This window comes from Grus americana, chromosome 9, assembly GCF_028858705.1.
Source record: "Grus americana isolate bGruAme1 chromosome 9, bGruAme1.mat, whole genome shotgun sequence".
NCBI classification, from domain to species: domain Eukaryota; kingdom Metazoa; phylum Chordata; class Aves; order Gruiformes; family Gruidae; genus Grus; species Grus americana.
The window spans coordinates 24,189,832-24,212,215 of NC_072860.1; the positions used below are offsets into that span (position 1 = coordinate 24,189,832).

The 22,384-nt window shown below is 41.4% G+C and overlaps 1 protein-coding gene across 1 annotated transcript in view; it reads right to left on the minus strand.

The window, feature by feature from the left end:
• Positions 1-4,990: 4,990 nt before the first annotated feature.
• LOC129210222 (multiple epidermal growth factor-like domains protein 6) overlaps positions 4,991-22,384 on the minus strand; it is a 201,607-nt gene continuing 184,213 nt past the window's right edge. Inside the window, exons 31-38 of the mRNA XM_054835924.1 lie at positions 18,193-18,321; positions 17,192-17,317; positions 16,409-16,537; positions 14,332-14,460; positions 13,883-14,011; positions 13,089-13,214; positions 10,771-10,899; positions 4,991-9,756 (exon numbers count right to left, since the gene is read on the minus strand). Of these exons, the coding sequence (XP_054691899.1) occupies positions 9,677-9,756; positions 10,771-10,899; positions 13,089-13,214; positions 13,883-14,011; positions 14,332-14,460; positions 16,409-16,537; positions 17,192-17,317; positions 18,193-18,321 (977 nt within the window). The 3' untranslated portion in view covers positions 4,991-9,676. The remainder of the gene's footprint in view (positions 9,757-10,770; positions 10,900-13,088; positions 13,215-13,882; positions 14,012-14,331; positions 14,461-16,408; positions 16,538-17,191; positions 17,318-18,192; positions 18,322-22,384) is intronic.

Below are 22,384 nucleotides of genomic sequence, written 5' to 3' on the forward strand. Positions count from 1 at the left end.
CTTTAAGATCTGCCAGTTGCTGCAGTTTCCTCACTTGGGGAAGATAAACTATCAACATAAACGTCAATGTTGTCTTGATATCAGGTGGAGAAGCTGCCATTCATGGTTTTTCTTTAGTTACAAAGGTACACAGCCTGGCCAGCCTTGACTTTCACAACCAGAAGTGTACCATGCCTATCAATACACCTTGTAAACACACCTCGAAGCAGAAGCCTCACTTCTCCGATATATCATGAGTTTGTATCTGGTCTGAACTGAAGCCGGTGATGCAGCAATATCTTTGGAGGGATGGGGCAAAGACAAGAAATTCCCCCAGACTGGCCACCGCTGCAGCTCTCCTCCATTCCCTTTTGCACTGAAAAGTTAGGATGTGCCATGAATGGTCTGTTGCTTAACTTTCTTCCACATAAGGTACTTATGCTGCTTTTCTTTGAAAAAGTTGTAGTCGTGACTGATAGACCCACAGTTTTTTACTCTTCCTGATTTCATATAGAGCCGGGGGGAGATACTACATGATACCAGGTGTGCCCTGTGTCAGGGCAATGGCATGAAAAGCAAAAGCCAGAGATTTTTTTTTTTCATCTCTAATGAAGAGGGTCAGCTTTGGGGCTGAGAAAGGTTAGATTAAAAATGAAGAATCACAAGACTGGGCAAACAACTCAACAACAAATAAGACTTTTAATACTATGGTAAAGAGGCACTGGAGCAGGTTATTTTTCATTTACTGACCACCTTCTCTTCCTTAATGCTGGTTCCCAAAGGATCCCAAATGTGTGCCCAACACATCCCATTAATCCCTCCCTGCTGAGAGCAAGCTCAGCTCCACGGAGCCCTCACCAGACCTGCAGATGCAGCTTCATCTTGGTCTTTGCAGATGCAGACAGACCAAAGGTTTTCACAGGTATCATGTGTATTTAATGTTTGCCAACATTTCTTGCGTCGGGGACTGGTGTAGCAATAACATACTTGGGAAAATAATTGTGAAACATTAACAAGTCCTTATTGTTAACAGGTGTTTCTGGCAGGGATTCCTTCAGGGCAACTTGGACAGCACACTACAGTTGAGTTGGCAATGGCATTTTTCCCAGAGGGACCTTCAAAAGTCTCTTGTGTGGTGCTTTGTACTCCTGGCAGCAGAGTCAGGAAGAAACCCAGTTTTCAACATCCTCCTTCATGCCCACTCAAAATAAAACATTCATTTATCGACTGTAATGTTTTTCACATCTCCTGTGACTTGGCACACACTTACCACGTGATGGCTTTAGTGCTATCACCGAAGCACCATTTATGTATTCAAGATAACAGGTGCCGTGGTTTCATCCCTTTTTCGGTTCCTGAAGTGTTCAGGGGCTGGTTTCTGCTTGCACAAGCACTCACTGAGATATGCATTAAAATGGATTTCTACCGCTGCAATGTTTAGAAGAAATCATTCTGTCCCAAATCCTTACAGACCTTTTTTTTGATTTTTCCCAGGGGAGACAGACCTGGCTCTCCAGAGGACACCGTATGACAGTGGTGAGGACTGCACCTCTGGGAGTAGCACTGGTTTTTTATATATTAAAAGAAAAAAAAAAAACCAAAACCCTAAGGCTCTTTTTTGGAGCTAGAAATCAGAAATAAGGGAAAGTTCACTGCAAATTCATCATGATGCTATACTTATTTTTTTAGGGTAAAAAAAGTGGGCTTAAAGGGCTGGATGCACTGCCCCAAGTCATGCTTCTCCATTATCCCTTGTAGCTAGCACATTATCAAACCGGGGACACGGGACTACTGAATTAATCCGCAGAGCTTCCCAAGAGAAGGAAAACTCCAGCTACCACTCCACAGCAAAAGGGTTTGCAATAAGAAACCAAATCAAAACAACCCCCGCCAACACTCTTTTCAAAGACGTAAAGATTCTCCAGGCACTTGACTTCCATCTTACCTTTTCAAGTAACTTATCTTGGAGGGAAGATTCCCGTTGGATCAGAGGGGAGACTTTGCTACAACAATAGCTGCACTGGCAAAACGTCTCCTTTCAACACATTCTTGAGTTTGTATTTTAAGTGGTTTTGCCACATTGGCAGCCAAAAATAACTATTTTCTGATCAAATTCACTAGCTCTTGTAAAAAATTTAACGTGCTAAATATGACTGTGAACAGTTCTAATAGTTCTTCAAGGTGTCTGTTCAAACCTCTTGCTTTTGAGAGGGTGGAGAAGGGCTCTGCAAAAGGCTCGAGCAGAGCGATGCCCTGGCCAGATTGGTTCGTTGTGAGGCTGCTCCTGCAGCACTCCCACCCCTCATTACCCAGGAATATGGCCCATATTTAACGTGACGCTATTACGCTTGCTATTCTGTACTTCTTATATACCCTTAAGGTTAAAACAATAATTAAGAGCAGCCTTCTTATGTGCCTAGTAGTGCAAGGCCAAGATCCACAACGGCTACCGCAACATAAACGTCAAGTAGAAAAAGGAAAAAAAGCAACAGGCAGGCAGGAATGGCCCCCGCAGCCTCTGCTCCCACCGCTTATTCTTTGCTGATGACATACAGCAAGGACTCTTACTGCCTATTTTACAGGACATAAAAATAATTTAAAATTGGATTTCTGGGTGAAAAATACCTTCAGCTGCAAAAACCAGAGAATTTTCATTAAGTCACTTTGTAAGTAACGTATAGCACGCTAAGACTTAGTAAATAACAAAGAAAAGACAGGGCAGTTTCTCGTTAATGAGAGCGGGCACAATGGGGCAGAATGGGTGGGAGCATGGAGCATTTCCACCCCAAGTATGGCTCCACTCAACCAGGCGACGTGCACTCGGTTAGCTCCGGCGCTCCCACGCTGGAAAGCCTCCATGCCATCTTCAAAGCAGGGGACAGAGATGACACAACCCTTGAATTTCACAGTAGGTTTCCTTCATGTTTCTGGCTGAACTAAGTAGGAGTTGTAGGTAGGAAGAACACATCGATGCGAAGTACAGAAACTTCTGCAAACTGGAAATCTGCAAATTTTGTATTACTTTTGGTAAGAGGACTGTGCGAGCACTAAGGCCACGTGAGCAGAGATGGATCTCACTTGCTGTGGACAGACATGGTGGTCTTGGGGCAGGACCATCACCTTGCTACGTTTGTGCAGCCTTTGCTCAGACGGGCCATGGTCTACACCTGATGCTAGTAATTCATGCTTTACTGTATTAATGAATTAGCCAAATTTGACCTCTGAGGACCAGCAAGCCTTAACTCTTTGATCTCTTACACCAAGAAATCACAACCTTAACATAATTAATTAGTTTAATTATCATTAGGCCCTTGGGGTCACTAGAGGGAGACACGAGCACATGCCTTAAGCCAAGATGTTACATCTGGGCTGGAAAAAACACCCAGTAGATGATGGCATGAAGCATTTTAAACATTAACTATAATATCTACACCACATGCAGCTTCTCAAGATGTTTTGCTGTCATCAGCTTACTAAAAGATAAAGATTTATTGGGCTATTACTGAAAAGGAAGCTAGATACTGCCAAATGGCATGGACAGTTAGATGACTAGTTGCTGACATCTTTATTCATATATAAAACAACACAACTGAGTTGTATTTTTTTTTTAACTACCATGCTTGAAGAAATCAACAAAGCAGTGCCTTATCATACAGAACTTTTAAGTAATTTTTAAATCATTTATGGGCTTTGGACAGCTTTTTTTTTTTTTTTTACTGTGTGCATACAGAATACTCTATTAGCACCCTGTGAACTTTTAGTGCTGACTAAAATAAGAGATAAGCAGTGCTGGATACAGATCGGTTTAACAGTGTCTGAAGGTGCCGAGGGGACCATACCATGGAGCAGTGCTTCCTGGATCACGGCCACAAGATCACCCTTATTCCAGTGCCAGATTTCTATTGCAGACATACATGAACTTTTCAAGCGCTGCAAAGAGATGGCTTTTTTAAAGGGTTGAGACATAGAACAATGCCAACTCTGCACAGGTTGTGAATATTAACCCACCACATTTACTTTATGATCAGCTCTTAATGGCAATCATTGGGACTGAAAGGCTAGTGCAATAACTTCTACAATTTTTTTGAAGAGTATAAATATTGCTACTAAGAAAGAAGTTATTGAATAAGCTGCCGTGATTATAGAGCTATCTTTATAGCGTATGTTAAAAAGATGACAAACCAAATGAACTTAATTATTCTACTCCTTGTTGAAAACTGTATGAACAATGAAGTAAATCACATATGACAAAGTCCTGCAGTACTACAGAGCTAAATTTAAAAGTGTTTGCTCTAAGATTTAAAAATAAGTCCAAGCCTGTAGAGCAGTTCTCCCAGAAGCTAGCTAGCCGTATCTGTCCACTTTTTCTCTGACAGCTTGATATACTGTCCCCCCTTTGTTACACATTTTGAATTCAATTTAGCATGCTACTTCCAATTAACCAGCACACACTTATTGTATTATTTGGCATTAAACAGGCACATGTGTTCCTTTAGCTCCTGCCAATGTGAGAAGACAATACCCTTAAGGTGAACCGGGCTATTTGTTCAGCGAGTATTAGGCTCTGGGAAGTGTCCAAGAAGGCTGATGGAGGCCCGCAGGTGTGCGGTGTCAAATGCCTTCAAAGTGCTTCATGCCCAAGTCTTCCAGAAACGTTACACTTCATAACCATCCTCTTCCAGCAAGATTTATGCTGTGTTTTGAATATTTCTAATACTCTGGAGTCTGAGTGCCAGAAACCTCTATTTATCAGGCTCGGTCAGTGGACAAGTTGCTCTGGTCAGGGATCATATATAAACCCATTTATGTACAGGCCATTATTTATTCTATACAAACTATTAAAAGCAGGTGTGATTTCAGCGTGTTTGCTCTGAATGTGAATTGGTTTAACAGAATAAAGTTTCATTCGCAACATAGGCCTACTGCTTTAATACTATCAATAAGGAGAAAACAAGAATAAGTTTTAACGACATGTTTATATAAAAAAATTAGCATCCTTTCACTATGATACGTGTACAGCAAAGTACAGTACAGGTTTGATACATCCCGCATATTCTTTGAAGGGGGTTACAAATTCACAAAGAAATAATCTTGCTATGCAAGTGCTTATTAAAAGCAATAAAAAGAACAGAATAAACAATTTATGCTCTACAAGTCTGAGATTTGTTGTTTACCATTGGAAATTGCTTTACACAGTGTTAGAATTTAAAGCTTTGACCCCGCAAAAGAATTACTGGGCACAGTCACAGCTCACGCACGGAGCTGCTGCAGTCAGCCACAGGTCAGCGTGCAGGAAAAGTCCTTCAAGAACTGGGGACCGAGAAGGTTTCTGGCCTAACTGTTAAAAAAATTAACATGGGATGGGAGGATGGAGGATTCTTGATCCACCAGTTCTCTCAAGGACCCTTCCTAAGCCTTTCTTTGCTCTGATAAGAAGCTAAACTCTAACCAAAACATCGCTATTTGTCATTGTTAGATCAACACTATGAAGCCATGATAGCTCCAAAATGTCTCTTTGGCTCTTCTGGGAAGGACATAAAGGTATAATTTCCATGTTTGTCCCGTTGGCAACTCCTGATACTATGATGGTTATTACTTACACAAACAGAAATCTGCAGCCAATCAAAATAATATGGTTGGCAAGAAATCTGGGCAAACTTTAATAGCTACGGTTCTTCAACATAAAAAGGATAAAAGTAGAATAATAATTTTTGGCAGGGGAAGCGGGGAATTTTTAAAATTCTGATTGTTTTCCTATGAGAATAGTTTTATAAATACTTAAGTCTAACTTAAAACATGTTGTTCTGGTTTCATGAATTCACATTGAGTAAGATTCTGCTGAACCCACTGAGTTACATGCATTTCCACCCTTCTCAAACTGAAGTTATCTGGAATACACAACAAGGTGAGAGAGCGGGATTTGGCACAGAAACTGCACAGTCAAAATAATTTAAATGTCTTTCTGAAAGGAGTTATCTGTGCATGCAAGTGTGTTACAGCGGAATACACAGAGCGCTCTTTGCAAGAAAGCGTAATTAACTTCAGCCTTCTGGGAAATGGAGAGCCAAGAAAGGCATTTACCAAGTGGAAGATGGACATAAATTTAAATATAAAACCCATTTTCCCTGAAGTTTTCACTTTCATTTTCAACAAGCTCCAGTGCTATGTTCAGGACAGTATCAGCCTCACAGTCTTTCACTGGAATCCGATGAAGCAAATAAGCAGAGTTACATTATTTTAGTAACAATTACACTCACTTGCCACAAAACTAATCTATGGAAAAGCTGATTTAGTAGTTTTTCCATTAAAAAAGCCTATGCTGTCTAATGAAGACTATTTTGTAGGCACAGAATTAGGTAAATTTGCTAATCTGCAGTAAGGAGCAGAATCAAAACATACTAATGACATCACAAGCAAGTAAACTTCCTCAATTAATAGCTAATGATGCAAAGTTTTGGCTCTTCTAGAAAACAGCATCCTGTAAACATTTTCCCTGCCTTGTGAAAAAAGTGAAAACCTTCACAAATAGAGATCCAAGAAAAGACATTCAAAACTACCCCAATCAAAATTAATCTTTTAATATTTTAAAAATAGTTAATTTTGATTTTTATCTTTATATGATTTTACTTTGTTTTGGAACAAAAAAGTCATACTGAGCCCCAGATCAGAATGACCTATTTAATGGCACTGAAGTGAACTTCTTTCCCCAAGGCAATAACTAAGAAGTATTTTGAAGGAGGAATGAATAAAAAAAGACTATTGCATGGGGATGGTTTTGTATGAATTGGAATTTTCTGATTTTAAAAAAAGTTTGCTGAAATATTTCCCAGGCAGATCTACTTGGGCCTCTAATTCATTGGCACAGGCTCAGTATCAGTCACTTAAAATATGTGTTTCATCATGTACCTAAAATTGTGACATTCTTTAAAAATACTTAATACAAACCCCTCTTATTTCCTTTATACTACATATTTACAATTCTGTTATCAAGGTATTGTGGAAAATGTAAACAAGTATACACAGGTGTAAATAATATGGCTTGAGAAAGGTTTCCCCTTTGATTAGCTGCTCTGATCACATATCAGTATACATAGATAAGAAAACACCAGTACGTTTCATAAACTGCTGCCAAACAGCAAAATATAAGTTCTTGAGTTTTACGCAGTAGCTGCTGCGTTACCATACCAGACATCGGGCACCTTTCCCTACACTGAAGTGTCCAACGTACTGGAACGGGGTCACCGAGGTAATCGGGGCTGATGCAGTTGGGTCTGAGGGAGCAGGGTTTGCTCAGTCTTCAGAAGAGAAGACCAAGGGGAGGTATCGCTGCTGTCTTCAACTGCCCCATGGGGGCTGTAGATGAGATGAAGCCAAACACTTCTCAGAGATGCACACTGAAAGGATGAGAAGCAGCGGACCAAAGTTGAAACTTAGGAAATTCTGGTTAGAAACTAGGGGAAAAAAAATCGTGAGCATGAAATTTTCACTGGGACAGGAGCTCAAAGAGGTGGTGGGATCTCCATCCTTGGAGATATTCAGAGCTAGACTGGATCAATCTCCAAGCAGCCCCATTTAACTTTGAAGTTGGCCAGGCTTTGAAGAAAAGCCTGGACCTCCAAAGATCTCTTACAACGTAACGTACTCTATGATTCTGCAAACAATCTTGAATATAACGTGACGCTTGCATTACTATTGTAGTTTGGCTCTGTGGTAAATACATAGTTAAGATCAAAATATGTCAATTGCTTAACTTGGATCGTTCTTCTCCAGCAGTTGCTAAGATTATAGCTAATTGTCTCGCACGAGATTTACCTTATCAGTTCTAGTTCAGTGAAATTCCCCCAAATTCACATAATTGTAGGCTTAGACCCAGATCACATCTACAAAAGAACATTTAAAATGTCACGGCTGACAGTAAAGCCCTCTGAGAGCCACACACTTCTGTCTAGGTTTGGGATGACAATTTTGTTACATCTACATCAAGTAAACTTTCCTGCAACATTCACAGAGCTCTAAGAAGAAATTACAAGGGATCGGCATCAGTCCTTGTGATTTTCTGGCCGAAAGTGCAGTTTGTTAATTAATTTTGACACATTGACAAATATCTTTACTGTGCTTAGGATGACTTTCAATACCTATGAAGTGATGAATAACAACAGTAAGACTTCCATGAAGCTTGAAAAAGCTACCAAACCTGTATTGCTTCCAACAGATCACAGTGTGAATTAAACTCCCAGGTGAGGAAATGTCCCGTGCTTTGTACTGGACAGTTAATGACTGCAGATGTGTTTTAGACATGAGGTGAATCATGGGGTAAAACCTTTACTTCACCACCTCATTATCCAACCGCAACAACAAACAACATCTTTAAAAATCACAAGTTAGCATCAATTATTGTCACTTTGTCTCTTCTAAGACAAAAATCTTCTTTTGCAGAGTTGCAATTTGTTATGGTGTGTGCATGGTAGTGTGAGCACAAGACCTGGAACTGCCTGTACTCCCATGTCTACTGAGCCCATGGTCCGGATGGCCTTTAATTAGTGCACTTTTGATATAGTCAGACTCAAGAGGTTACTACACAGATTTTGTAACTCCTAACCTAAAGAGAGGTATAACGAGGCACTCTAAAATCTTTTAGTCTGGTTAACTCAGAACATTAGAATAGAGAACATTATTTCTTTATAATGACACAGTTCTATATTAAAGAACAAGCTGTCTAAAGAGACAAAATAGCACCAAAATGTCTTTGTTCTATTAAGTGACCAACAGTAGCTGTTGAATGGTATCAGGACTTGCTAAAGTTGACCAACTATTGTGCAGTAAAAGTACACTATAATCCTTTATGTAAAGAACACTGAGATTATCTTTAAACATCTATTCTTGCTTACTATCTGCTGTCTCCATCTAAGATAAAACTCTTTTCTGCATTAGAAGGTACTGTTTGACGAGAACTGCTGCACAGTTTGACTTGACAAACCACCAAGAAAATCAACTGACAAGATGGGAGAACGCAGAAAGCCAGAAGAGTCTGACAGATGACACCATGCTCTTCGGAAGACTGAGTCAGACGTAAGCAAGATATAGATGGAGACTTTCCAATCAGTCAATCCACTCTAGAAGTGCGGTACATATTCTTAAATTAATTAACAACTTATTGAGGACTGTGGTGGATTCTTCTTCAGTTGCAAGTTTAAAATTAGACTGAATGTTTTTCTAGAACACAATATTATTCAAAGAGGAGTTAATTTGGTGAATTCCACTAGTTTCCATGCAATGTGATTTTGCAGTGAATTTATATTGACATAATAATCCGTGAAACACTTGTTAAACTTCATGCTGGATGTCAAGTGGGTTTAGAAAGTCACTTCTACGTGGTCTGCACGTTGATATGTTACATACCGCTTATCCCGATACTCTTTGGAGCTGGTCTTATTGAAAACACGTCCAATCTTTCAAACAGTGAATTATATATCAGAAAGAATGTCCAGAGCAGATTAATGAAGGGGTAAGAGGCTAGGATTAAATATATGAACAGATTCAACTTTTTAAAAGGATCCAGCTACTAAATGGCCTCTGTAGTCTTCCATAAGAAGTGTGAATACTTCAGTACAATTCAAGCTGAATTGAATAGCTGTTTTCATATCCAAATTCAAATACCGTCTGTGCATATAAAACAGTTCATTTATTAGTCCAAATGTTACTGTTGTAGAGCTCTTGGAAAAATATTCCCTCTTTCTTGAGTTTGTTCTTCATAAAAAGGAAGCTTTGGAGGGCCACCTAGAGAATTAAGTAGAAACACGGTTTCAGGTCTATATAACATAATATTGAAATATTATATAGATTATGCAATTTACACTTAAATAATTCAATAAATGGTACTCTTCAAGAGAAGGTAGAGGACTGAGTTACACTGATCTCCTCACAGAGGCAGAGAGCAGGCAAAATAAAACATCTCTCAGATGGAAGGATCCCAGAGTGGTTCCTAAACTAAATACAGAATTGTATGGTATCACCATCAAGCCAGTTGTGATTAGACTACAAGTGGGAGGAAACTTTCACTTAGTTCTATATCTCATTAAGATGAGAAATTATCTAAACAAAAAGAAAACCAAACCCCCAAACCCTTTTGTGATAGTGTGATGAGTGCTTTAGCACACTCACAAATCAATCCAAATCTATTTTCCAATGTTTTATCTACTTATCTGGCTTATCACGTTTGACCATGCTCTTCAAAACTTGACACCTCTACAAAAAGTAAGTGAATGTGATGGCACGCACAGCAAGTAAACCTCCCTATTCATCTTACAGAGGCTGTGGATATCCACTATTTCAGGGCAAGATTTCACACTGGCAGGCATAGAAGAGTGTACAGCTGTGCTGGAGGCAGCCACGGGAATCCTTCAGCAGGCTGTGCAGGATCTCCACAGCCTGCTCTGAGGGGAAACCACTGCACTGAGTCAGTTCAGCTTGGCCAAGACCTCACAAACACTGGAACGACTCCTGGCATTTGCACCATGAGGCTCCTGGACTGTTAAGGAGGGGAGCACACACCACCAGAACCCTTCCAAGCAAAGCTGCTGCTATCACAGGCTCTGAGTTTTTCACCAGAGATGGAAGTACAGAACGACTTCTGCCTCACACAGCTCGACGCAGAAACTGCGGTGGCTGATGCTGAGCACCATGTTTGCATGGTGGGTTAATACTCCTGTCCAAATGATTTGCTGACCACCACCATGGCCTGAGCATGATTTCTTCTACTAAGAAAGCCCGCGCATCTCCAGCTTGTGTTACCTTCTTTGCAGGTTGGCCCCATCCATGTGGCTGGACATACGCAGTTCCCGTTGTATGGGTTGCACTGGGATTTGCTGGCACACTGGCATCGCAGGGAGCAGTCAGGGCCGTACTGGTCTGACCTGCATTCTGGAAGGACAGAAGTGTTTGGAAGAGGGTGGATGCTCCCTAGTAGTCTCCCTGTTCTGCACGATCAGGAAGCGGCTCAGACAACTACATCTGCTAACATTAAAACATAACATTTTGGAAAGCCTTGCAATCTTCAAGTTTCATCTACTGCATGGTCCGCCCAAACTGTGGCCCAGCTGTCCTAAAGAAGTTCCCAGAATGGAAATCATTACTGGTGTAATATCAGGGGTTGACAGCCCAACAGAAAAGATCTTGGGATTTGCTCAGGAAAGTTACTGTCAGCATCCTGGATCCACACTATCTCCGGCAGCTCTCCACTGCACGGCTTGGCTGTCTGTGTGCGCCAGCAAAGATTCTTCCCTCAAAGAATGTGAAATTGAAACCTAATCCATTTTATATATACTCTTATGTCTTACTCCGATTGCCCAATTCTGCTGCCTCCTGGCAAATTGAATTCACAGAATGTCTCGCTTCCAAATACAAATACATTTCATATCTAGGCTGATAAATCCTCATTGCAATTTTTTTATCCAGATTACAGGCATGAAGGAAAAGTTAGCAGCAGGTCACAAGGCAGGGTGCTAAATACACTGTAAACAAGAGCCCTCTCTCCGTCACCTCACTAGAAAGTACTGAAGAAATAACGAAGGCGCTTGCTTTCTCACACAGGCGCCCTTAGGTAAGTCAAGGTGCTGCTGAGCCCTGCATCAGCTGCAGCCCCAACACGTGGGAGAACTCTCCCCGTGCGCTCAGAGCTTGGCCTTTTCAATTAGGAAATGTTATGAGAAAAGGTCTCCTCAAACACCTCTGGACCTGATTTTAATTTATGTAATACCACATTTTCATGTTAATAACAATGTGTATTTAAGACATCTGTTTGAAAGTCTGCAATGTTAATTTACTACAGAAAAAGAGCGCCCATAAAAGTCTGTTATATTCTCTCTCTCTTTTTTTTTTTTTAATTAACATTTTGCCTGTTTAATGGGTGCTTTACCAGAGTTCAAATTAAAATCAGGCCTTTTATCTTTATGGCTGCTGCACAGTCACAGCTGCTCACAGTTATATCACAGATGAACTGAGCCTAATTGAAAATAAAAATGCAAATAAAACCTACCCCATAACAGCTTTTCATGGATGGGGGCTACCCTAGCTGATTTAAGAAAAATAAAAATGACTCCTAGAGTTTGCAAGAAGCAAAACCTCAGTTCGCATTTTTGGTGCTGAGCTTCCCCCTTGCGTTCCAATTCTGCCTAAAATTTCGCTGGAAAGCCTCTGGATGCCCAGCGCCGCGCTGGCTACGGGGGTGGCCGACGTCCCCCATCAGACCAGCGCCTGCAGATGGGGTGGCTTGAGTTTCTGACCACAGGACAGCGCGGAGAGGGAAGCAAATCATTTTCCATTTTAGTTTTGCAGGTTGCACTAGCAGTTAAGCTCCCAGCAATTACTTTGCATTAATAACAGGCTGTTTAAAGCCATTTCCTGCCCTATCCTAGAACAAAAAGAGAAATAATATTCCCCCACTGTGATTCTGGGGCTCAGGAGGATTACGGTTCCTGGTGTGAACCTCCAAAAGTAGCACACGGATGTTCACTCCTTTTATCTTGTTTGCCACAACATTAGGATCACAAATCTCTTCTCTACACTTTTTTAAGCCACTGCAATTCCCTTTACTGCAGTGATCACCCTAAATTTAGTCCATGATAACTGTGATCAGAGTCTGGCTCAAGAACCTTGCCTGCCATTGCTGCCTCTCGACCCTGCAATCATCTCATCAGGGTACAGCAGTGGGACTGGTTTTGCCTACAGGAGAATTTTCTCACTTGTTTTTATACCCTTGTTACAAAATAATTCTGCTCTCGTGGGCCAACCATTTCCCAAACACACAGCCCAAGTGCCTGTGCTGCAAATGAGGGAATTTTATTTGGATTAAATGTTCCTGGACTACTGCTGAAGCCCAGAGGCAGACAAAGGTGCTGCAGCTCTGCTATCCTCATCGATATATCAATTTAAATATGGGTTAAATCAAGAGGTACAGGCTGTTGATAAAGCTGTTGATAACCCGTAAGAGTAATTTGCTGCAAACAATGCGTTCTTGAATACCAGCAAATGTCCTTTTAGTTACACTTAGACCAACAGGTCATACTGGTTTAACTATTCATAGTCCAGCCCTTAGAAGCTATTACCCTTACCAATGTCACATTTGTCTCCAGTCTTCCCAGGTGGGCAAAGGCACTTCCCAGTCTCTGGATCACAAGGAGCTCTTCCGCAGTCGCACTGATGCTGGCACCTCTCTCCAAACCAGCCCCTGTCGCAGCCTGAGAGCAAGAGCGCTTTGTTAGACGCACGTTTGAATGGCAAGACGTACACTAAGCCAGAGGAGTTTTTCCAGGATGTCTCAGCGGAAAGCTCATAAGCTCTGCACTGAAGGTAGTGTAAATGCCAAGTTTAATGAAGAATCAAACATAGCGGAATAGGCACAATATTTATATGAATTCTCTTTATGTTGGGTTCATCTAATCTAACCTATCAAAGCTATCTGTAAAGCTGTCCCAGAAATGTAACTGGCACTTATTTTCATTTTTAATTAGAGCTCTCTAGAAGACCATTCTATAACACTCAACAGGTCTGACATTCACCTATTTAATAATCTTATTTGTGGTTTTAGAAGCAAATTTAAAATCAGTAAAAGGAACTTATTTTTAATAAACAACATGTGGAACTCATTGCTGCAAGACATCACGGAGACCAGAACTTTCACTATATTAATCAGAACCAGATTAGTTAATTTATAAGGAAATGAGAACACCCAGCTATATAACAGGTAAACAATCCCAAATCTAGTGTTTCAGGATATTCATAAAGCTCAAAATATGGAAGAAGTTGCTCTCAACAAAGGTTTGAATAATGACATGCATTTTTGGGGGGTTATTTTGATTTTTTGTTTGGTTGGTTTTTTTCGTTTACATCAGAGGAGTGCAAGTACCTTTCTCACAGTAGACACCTTGATAACCCAAAGGACAAATGCACTGTCCTGTCACTGCATCGCAGCTCGCTCCATTTTTACAGGCACATGCATGAACACAGCTTAGTCCATAAAATCCAGGGGGGCACCCTGAAAAATAAAAGAAATGAAAATGAGGAAGTTTTATGAAGAAAAACATACATCCCCCTAAACCCCTCTGTATTCTCAGCTACATTCCCTGGGAACCAACAAAAATGATATTTATCATTAACTCTAATAATGTCATGTGCTCTTAACCTTGTACCACCCCAGCACCAAAGTTACTCAGATCTGGAAGCAGCTGGGTGATCTGGGACACCCCAAAAATTTTCATGGAGCTGGCAAGGTGTTTATGTGGCTACTCTGAAGCCCCACATCCCGTCCCTGTTGGAAGCCAGGGCACCCGGGCTGCCCGGGGTACCCCCACTTACTGTGCTCGCAGGAGCGGCCGTAGTAACCCTCGGGGCACTGGCAGCAGCCCGTGAACCTGTCGCAGGTGCCGTTGTGCTGGCACGAGCAGTCCAAGCCACAGCCGGACCCGTACTTCCCTGGGAGACATTCTGCTGGCAGGACATGGACAGAAAAACAGACAAACAAAAAAAAACCCCGCTGACCTCACCCAGAAAAGCTCTTATGTGATAGCTTCTATAGATGAGGCATGATGCCCATACAATAACTTGCAGAGCCAAGGAGAACATTTGTCACAAAGACACAGCATTTCTGCACAACTATGTTGTATTTACATACTTTGATGAGACATCTTTTATATTATATAGATGTTCAAACAGCAATTTCCTCATACTTTTTATAGTCTACCTTTTTTAATTTGTCTCTCTATGTAGTCAGTGTTGAACCCGCACCACGTGTTGTAAAGCCACATAGTAAATGGTATAAATGGTATATTATTTATTTTTCTATATCTACAGCAATATTTTCTTATAGGCACTTCAAAAGTGTGAAAGAAAACATGAAGCTTTTCCTCCTCTGTGTTATCATTGGAGTTCACGCTATTCCAATTCCTAATAAAATCGGGAGGATCTCTTTTTCACACATAGCAACAGACTTTCCATGTATAATGAGATATCTGCTTTTACAGAGCTAAACACCTCTCAAATTACTGAAGGCCAAGTCATGAAAAAGTGACTGTGCCAATATAATTAACTTCGGCATCATTTCTGCATACATTAACTTCCCACTGCTATGATAATGTGAATCTGGGCAGACCAACTTAAATGAGCGTGGCCGTCCAAATAATCAGATTCATAACTCAGCAAATGTCAGACAAGATCTTTCAAGAACATTGTATCTAATCACTAGAAAAAGGATGCCTGATTAGCTGTCTTTGATTTCTAGTCAAAACACACTCAAAACCACACTGCTGTGGAAATCAAGACTCAAATTTCCAATAACTTTGCTATCTCTGTCAAAAGATGAACCGTGAAGTTCGTTCTAGTTCTTTATGTGCTGTGTGCATGTCTACCCAGCTCCTTCTCTGCACATGTGCATGAAGTGGGTTTCTGAGTCTTCTCAGGTGCAAAGTGAAACAATTGCATAGAAGAATTCTGCTAAAAAAGTGTCATTTCTATAGGACATTTTATATAAGGGCATTCCCCTACAATGACCAGTTCTTCATCAAGATATGTATGGAGTTTGAGGTGGATCTTCTGTAGATGTGAGGCACAGAGGCTGCAAATGAAGGCCCTGCGGTGTGTTGGGGAGATTGCATCGTGGCAGTTACGATGGAACAATGACATTGTCTTGAATGTGAACTTGGAACTTACTATTTATTTGACATCACACTTGTAACCTCATGGTCTCCTGAACATTTAAGTCTGTAACTGTAAGATAGCTCTTCTCTGGAGAGATAAATTGGAACACAGAAAGGCAGAATTACTTTTGGGAGACGGACAGAAGGATGTGGAAAAACTCTGCTCTGGGCTGGCAGGAGGGTTTCCAGAGTGAAAACTGATCTTATTCTATTTAAGTGTGCTTTGTCTTGTGTACGGGAGAGCTGTCATGCAGAAGTAAGGGCGAGATAGCAAAGCAATCTCAATTGCTTTGGTCAGATGTTGTCAGAACTATACTAACAGGGAAGTTAATGCGCGGGACGTTCAACTGCAGTCCAGTGTCAAAGGGAAGAGAGTAACAGGAGAGAACAAAACGAGAGGAGGGAGATGTGGTCTTCTGCTAACCTCTGAGGAGCACAGGAATGAAAGAAGATACAAAACAATGGTCCCATGAACAAAAGAACACAGAAGTTGGACAGGAGAAGAAATAAGAGTCCATGCAAAGGAATTTATGAGTTACAGAGCAGGACTCACGAGGAAACTCTCTGAAAAAAGACCTAATGCTCTAACTAGCGGCAGTTCTGTGCGAGAAAAGCTGCAGAGATGAATGCAGCTGGGAGGGCATTGTCTTAAGCAAAACCTGTCTCCTTTTGTGGGTCTGTAGACACTGTGAACCCTTGTTTGAATGTACACAACCACTGTCTTCAAAGCGGAAAATTACCTTTCTCACATGACCTTCCTGTCCAGCCGAGCCCACACGTGCAGTTGCCATCCACGTGGTCACAGATGCCACCATTCTGACAGGTACATGTCAGGTGGCAGTTGGGGCCGTATTGTCCCTGGGGACACACTACAGAGAATTAACAAAGTTTGAAAGAAAATAAAAATTAGCATCCCCAAAAAGAATGAAGGTGACAGGGAATAAAGACAAACACATGATTGCCACAGAGTGTCCCAAGTGCCTGGTGTCTCCTAAGGGCTGTAGGACACTCTACTCCACTCTTATTAGCAGTTCCATCCAAACTCTCCTCACTTGGCTTCACTCCACATTCTTACTCTCATCTCAACTCCTGCTCAGCAAACCCTCTCCCTTTACTTTTTCAGCTCAAGCAATTTGCTTCCAAATTTAGTCCCATGCACCCACAGCGCCCTCACGCTGCTCACGTTGCATGGTACAAAATACCATTTTCCCCATCTTCACCTTTGTGGTGTTTGGACTGCAATTCTCTGAAAACACCGACTTCAGCTTTGCGGAGAAGCCAGTGCAACGGTACCGAGGGTGGTGGAGCAAAACAGTGAGATGTGGGCAGGAGACAAGGGTAGGGTAAAGGCAGGGTGATGGAGCAGAGAGGGACAAAGGCTGAGTACACAGCAACCTGCAGTGTTATCAAGCAGAGGCATTGGGAAACGCAGCTATAAACAATGTTTGGCACCGAGTTTTATTTGCTGGTTGTTTTAAGTACGTGCCCAACTGAAGAGATGACCTTGGGTCCTGCTTTGTTACCTTGCTGACAGCTGGGTCCCATTTGGCCGGGAGGACAGGTACACTTGCCAGTCCGTGGGTCACACTGACCTTTACCGCATGCACAGAACAGGGTGCAGTCCTTCCCGTAGCGATTTTCAGGGCAAGCTGAAGGAAACGCAGCCTTTGTTAAACACGCTGGGTATCCAATGCCAGTTTTCATTTTTAATATAGGCAGGATCTGATAGGTAGAGTTGGCTTTGTTTTTATCCCAACTAACGCGCTTCAAAGCAGCAACTATGAAACCAAAACCCATCCAAAGACATGACTGCTTCATCCTCTGAAACTTTACTTGAGGTTATAAATATAATCCATGGTTTCACATGGAACATTTAGCAGGTTTCCTACCAAAAGGCTGAGTGTGCAACTGAAATATCAGCTGCTCATCCTTCCAGCTAAAGACATCTTTCCTTCCTTAATATTGATGCTGTCCTACACTGAAGAGCAAAGCTATAGGCTAGTAAACATTAAAGCATTGCCTTTCTGTGAATAAACTGAAGAGAACTTCGTAGAGATCATAGTGTTGGAAACAGCACAGGAATTCAGCCACACAATTTAGGTCTGAAATAGAGAAGTAAGAATAGGGTTGCCATGGAGTCTTTACCAGTTTTGCCATGACAAAACTTGATCTTTTTCCCATTTATTGAAACTAATGGCACCACAGTGTGAAGCAAAATATTGAGATAATTTCTCAACCTAGAAATTTTGGACAGGAAGAAGGAACTTGAGCAATTCATGCTGAGCTGGCTCTAGAAATAAATTTGGGCAAGCAGGTTGTAATCCTGGGATGAGTGTCCTTGCTTCTATGCACGCAGAAGAGAGGGAAAATATTTTGCAAGAGATTTTTTTACAAAGCTGGAATCCTGATTTACAATTCAAGGAGGAGGTAGCTGGGATCTGTCTGTTTTTCTACTGACAAGCTCTTATGCAGATTATTCTCTCTGCTGTTTTTTGCAAGAAGCAGAACATGAATGTTGGCTTACTTGTACTGCAGTCAGCTCCAATGAAACCAGGCGCGCAATCACAAGTTCCTGACGCAGGGTCGCAACGGCCTCCATTCATGCATTTACAGGCGTTCTGGCAGTTTGAACCGTAAGTACCTTTTGGACACCCTGATTTAAAAGAACAAAATAGCAATTAGGTTACGTTGCTACTGGGCCCATTGCATTTCATGTCATACACACTTTGTTGCTTTCAACCAAAATTAGATTTTCATTTTCTAACTCTATTCACATCTAGAGGGCCAGGAGTAGGCATTGACAAGCAGATGCTTGCCTTGGGCAATGCCAGGCAGCGCTGACTTGCAATGTCAAACCCGGGAGAGCCAGTCCAACTGCTGCTGCCAAGCCTGGTCCCACTGCTCCTGGCTCTGCCTTCTCCTCCCGCTCCTCATACATGACGGTAGCAGGAAAAGCAAGCCCAGTTCTTCAGAGGTTTTCCTCTTGGATTTCTGTTCCAAATCAACCTGTTTCCCCTTTCCCTCCTGTGGCAGAGATGGAGAGATGGGGCCCTGGTCCCTCTTCCTTTGGGCAGCACCAGCCTGGCTTGCATGAGACGGGGAGAAGCCGTGAGCCATCTCTGCCCCTTTTAGCAGTCATTTCAGCTGACCAGTTGTGGATACTGGGGCAGGTCTCGTCTTTTAAAAAATGTTTACGTTGGAGAAAATTTGTTTCCTCTATAATCTACTCTTTCCGTCCAACCTGGAGTTGGCGTTGCTCTGGCACATCTAGTGGGCTGTGGATGGAAGATTATGAAAACGTGCACATGGAAATAACATCAAATTTCAGAAGACACCTTCTCAGAAGATAGGTGCAGGAGAGAGATGGTTTAAATGCAAGGCCAGAAAAATGTCTGAGGAAAAAACCAAAGCAGCTGTACTTTGTAATAACCAAAAGAAACATTAGACCTGGATGGATTGTGGAGCCGGTGTTACATGGCAACGAGCTGTCCATGAAGAGGTTTTTCCAGGTGGTAGTAAGTATTTCTGGTTTCTTTTTGGACAGCTAATGTTGAAGGAACACTGAATACAAGATCAGGAAGACATGAATGCATCTGCCACACTTAGCTCATGTCTCCAAGATACTCTTTAGAGTGATGGAGGCTGGAACCGAGGAAAAGAGCTGGACAGAGCTGCTAGGCACGTGCCTCCATCTGTCAGGGTTGTCTCCAGCGTGCCAGCACTGAACTCTGGAGATGCAGGTTACTGTCCTAATTTTCCAGTGTACTGGAGGAAGGAGAAGCTACCGCTTCATCATTGAACAGTTACATTAGGGCTACTACCTCTAAATGTCATTTCTTTGCTTCCTTCCTTCTCTTCCACTGGCAAAAGGAAAGCCTATGGCTACTTTGGAAATCTGGTGGAATATATATTTGCACACGTCTCCAAGTAACAGCTCTCTCACAATGTGTGCATAAATCACTTTATGCATTTTCTCTCTTTTCTGAAGGCATGAAAGCATGGTCTGAGAGGCTGGAGAAATCTTGGGATTTTTGGAACTATTCAATAGAGAGGTAGATCTTATGGTGAAGCTTTAAAGGGATAACTTTTAATATAAAACTGAAAACTGGCTTCTGCTCAAATCAGGATAGCAGATCATCAGGACTAAACAGATACACACTTTTATAACATGCAGATACTCCCCAGCCCTTCTCAACCATGGCTTCTTCTCAATGAATATTTCGTCATCAGTGCTTCCATCTGTCAGTACAGAAAATCTGTTTCACATGCAAACCCGGCATCAAGGAGTGAGCCCTGCAACATCTATTTCATTTCCACCAAGACATGAAGTTAAGGGCACACCCAGATTCAATGATTCAACTGGACTCTAAGTGAGTTTTTTTCCTCCTCCCTTCCCTTTTGGTCATCACTTGGCTTTTCTCTTTTTTTTAATTCTGTTTCCCACACTCCCAAATACGCTGCTTCTCCCTGGCAAAGCTTTCAGAGTTGTTTCTCAGCTCAAGACTGGCAAGAGCAGGTCCATTACTGAAATGAGTGCAGCAATTCCCACCTTAACAATTTACGTACCCTTGCAGCATTTTATTTACTTCAGTCCAGCGGGGAGCAACACAAGCAGGGCAAACGCATCAGCTGTGACGTTCACGTGATTATTAACAAGGCCATCTCCTCTGTTACTACTTTGCAGAAGAACTTCCATGCAGATAGCTAGGGCAACTTACCAGTGTCCTGCCATTTAAGTAGGTGCTGCCTCTAGCCACCAGTTATCTCATAAAGACATTTTCTAATTTAAGAGTTTCCTGTGCATCTGACATATTTTTTCTGAGAACAGCAGGAGCAGCAGCCAGATTTCTAACTCATTTCCTGATTTTTTTCCTTTTGGTTTGGGTGGGTTTGCCATGACCAAGAGCTCCTAAATCTTTTCATACCAACTGCATACACTAGGGCTTCTCTTACCAATATTAATGGCATTGTCAAAATATCACTCCTGAAGCATCCTGTTACCTATAGCTTGAAGGTGAAGCTGGTGAGGTATTTCTGGCTCAGGGTTCACCCAACCCAGTAAATGTCACAGAGACGTACCATGGGGGTTTTTTATCCGTTAGACCACCACTTAATGCTTTTTATTCATAACTTCACTCAAGTAGATCTGCCTGTCCACCGAGTTATGGACAATTGATGGGAACCTTATTGCTAGTTTGTCTGCTTCCTCTGGATCCTGCCAAGAGACTGTTTCAGCTCTTCACTCCAAAATTTGAGAACATGAAAGCATCGTTGCTCTTGGCTCCTGGAAATTTGACTTCCCAGCCAACTACACCTTTTATAGATACTTCTTGAACCTTTCTTCACAGTACTATAAATATAGCAATAGTTGCCAGAAACCATTTCCAGCAGCATCCAACCACATGTTGACTGGACTGAAGCCCATTTCACGTCTTTGGGAGCAGCTCTCTATGCTGTTTTTAATATTCTATCGAAAGCTTCTTCATCCTGGAGCAGCCCCAGTTCTCTCTATAGTGAGGATGGCGGGAACAAGGAGTATTTCCACCAAAGTCAAGCTAGCTATCCCTGGTTATCAGGTATCATCAGACAATGGTTATCCACCACACCATTATCTCTCCAGTAAGCATTTAACAAAACTATATTTATTAAGTGAGAATTTGCTGTGCAAGATACTGTGTGTTTTTGGAATCCAAGAGAACACACCATCATGAAGGCTCATGTGTCATGAGCTACAGATTTAATCCTAGCTACACAGGAGCCCATGGCAAAATCCTCTCTGAATGCAACGAAACACAGATTTCATTTTGTAATTTCTTTTATGTCAGAACTTCAGTGCAATTATTAATGTTTTAATTTTTAAATTCTGAAGTAAAATCTTAAGGATCTAGCAAGCTCGAGGACATTTACTATAAGCTACAGAGATTTAGAACTATATGCACAGGTAATGACTACTGAGAGATTGCTACATAAAAGTAATAGGCTAACCATGATTAAGCCTTTTAAAACGATACTGTTAAATAGTTGATCTCTGCTACTGCTCTACTATAATATTTATAATAATCTAATGTATAATGGATCCAGATGGCTCTAGCCTAGATTTTGAAGGCCGGATTTCGATCTCACTTACAGTGAGAATTGATGTACGAAGCAAGATAGAATGAATCCTTACATTTACATTTATATTTAAAAGAATAACTTGTGATGACATGACAGTAATACAAACGCCCATCTCTAAAATGAGACTCATTCCTATTTCTACTCAAGGCATAAAGCACAGGTTTAACCCTTACTGGAGCCACACACATGGTAGCTGACCTTTGTATCCAAATTGCCACCCAAAAAAACAGAGCCACACAGCATTCTTCCTGGGAAAGGAAAAATCAGCATTTGCCAAAAAGAAAGGTTTTTTTTCTTTTTTTTCTTTTCTTTTTTTTTTTAAATAAGACTATTACAAGCCATGGAGTAAAAACAAAATTAAAGTTGTAAATAAAAAGGTAATAAACTGTCTCCTTTTCTGGATACATTGGTATATGTTTCTTATCAGTTGCCACATTCCACCAGGAACAACTTTACAGATCTCCTAAAATATCGGCATGAGGCATGTGGATCTGGGAATATTTTTTATGATGGAGTGTTTGGCCAATTGGCATTTTGTCCTCTACACTAGTCACCATTTTTCAATCCAGAGTAACAATTTGTTTAATTTGATTGTTCCT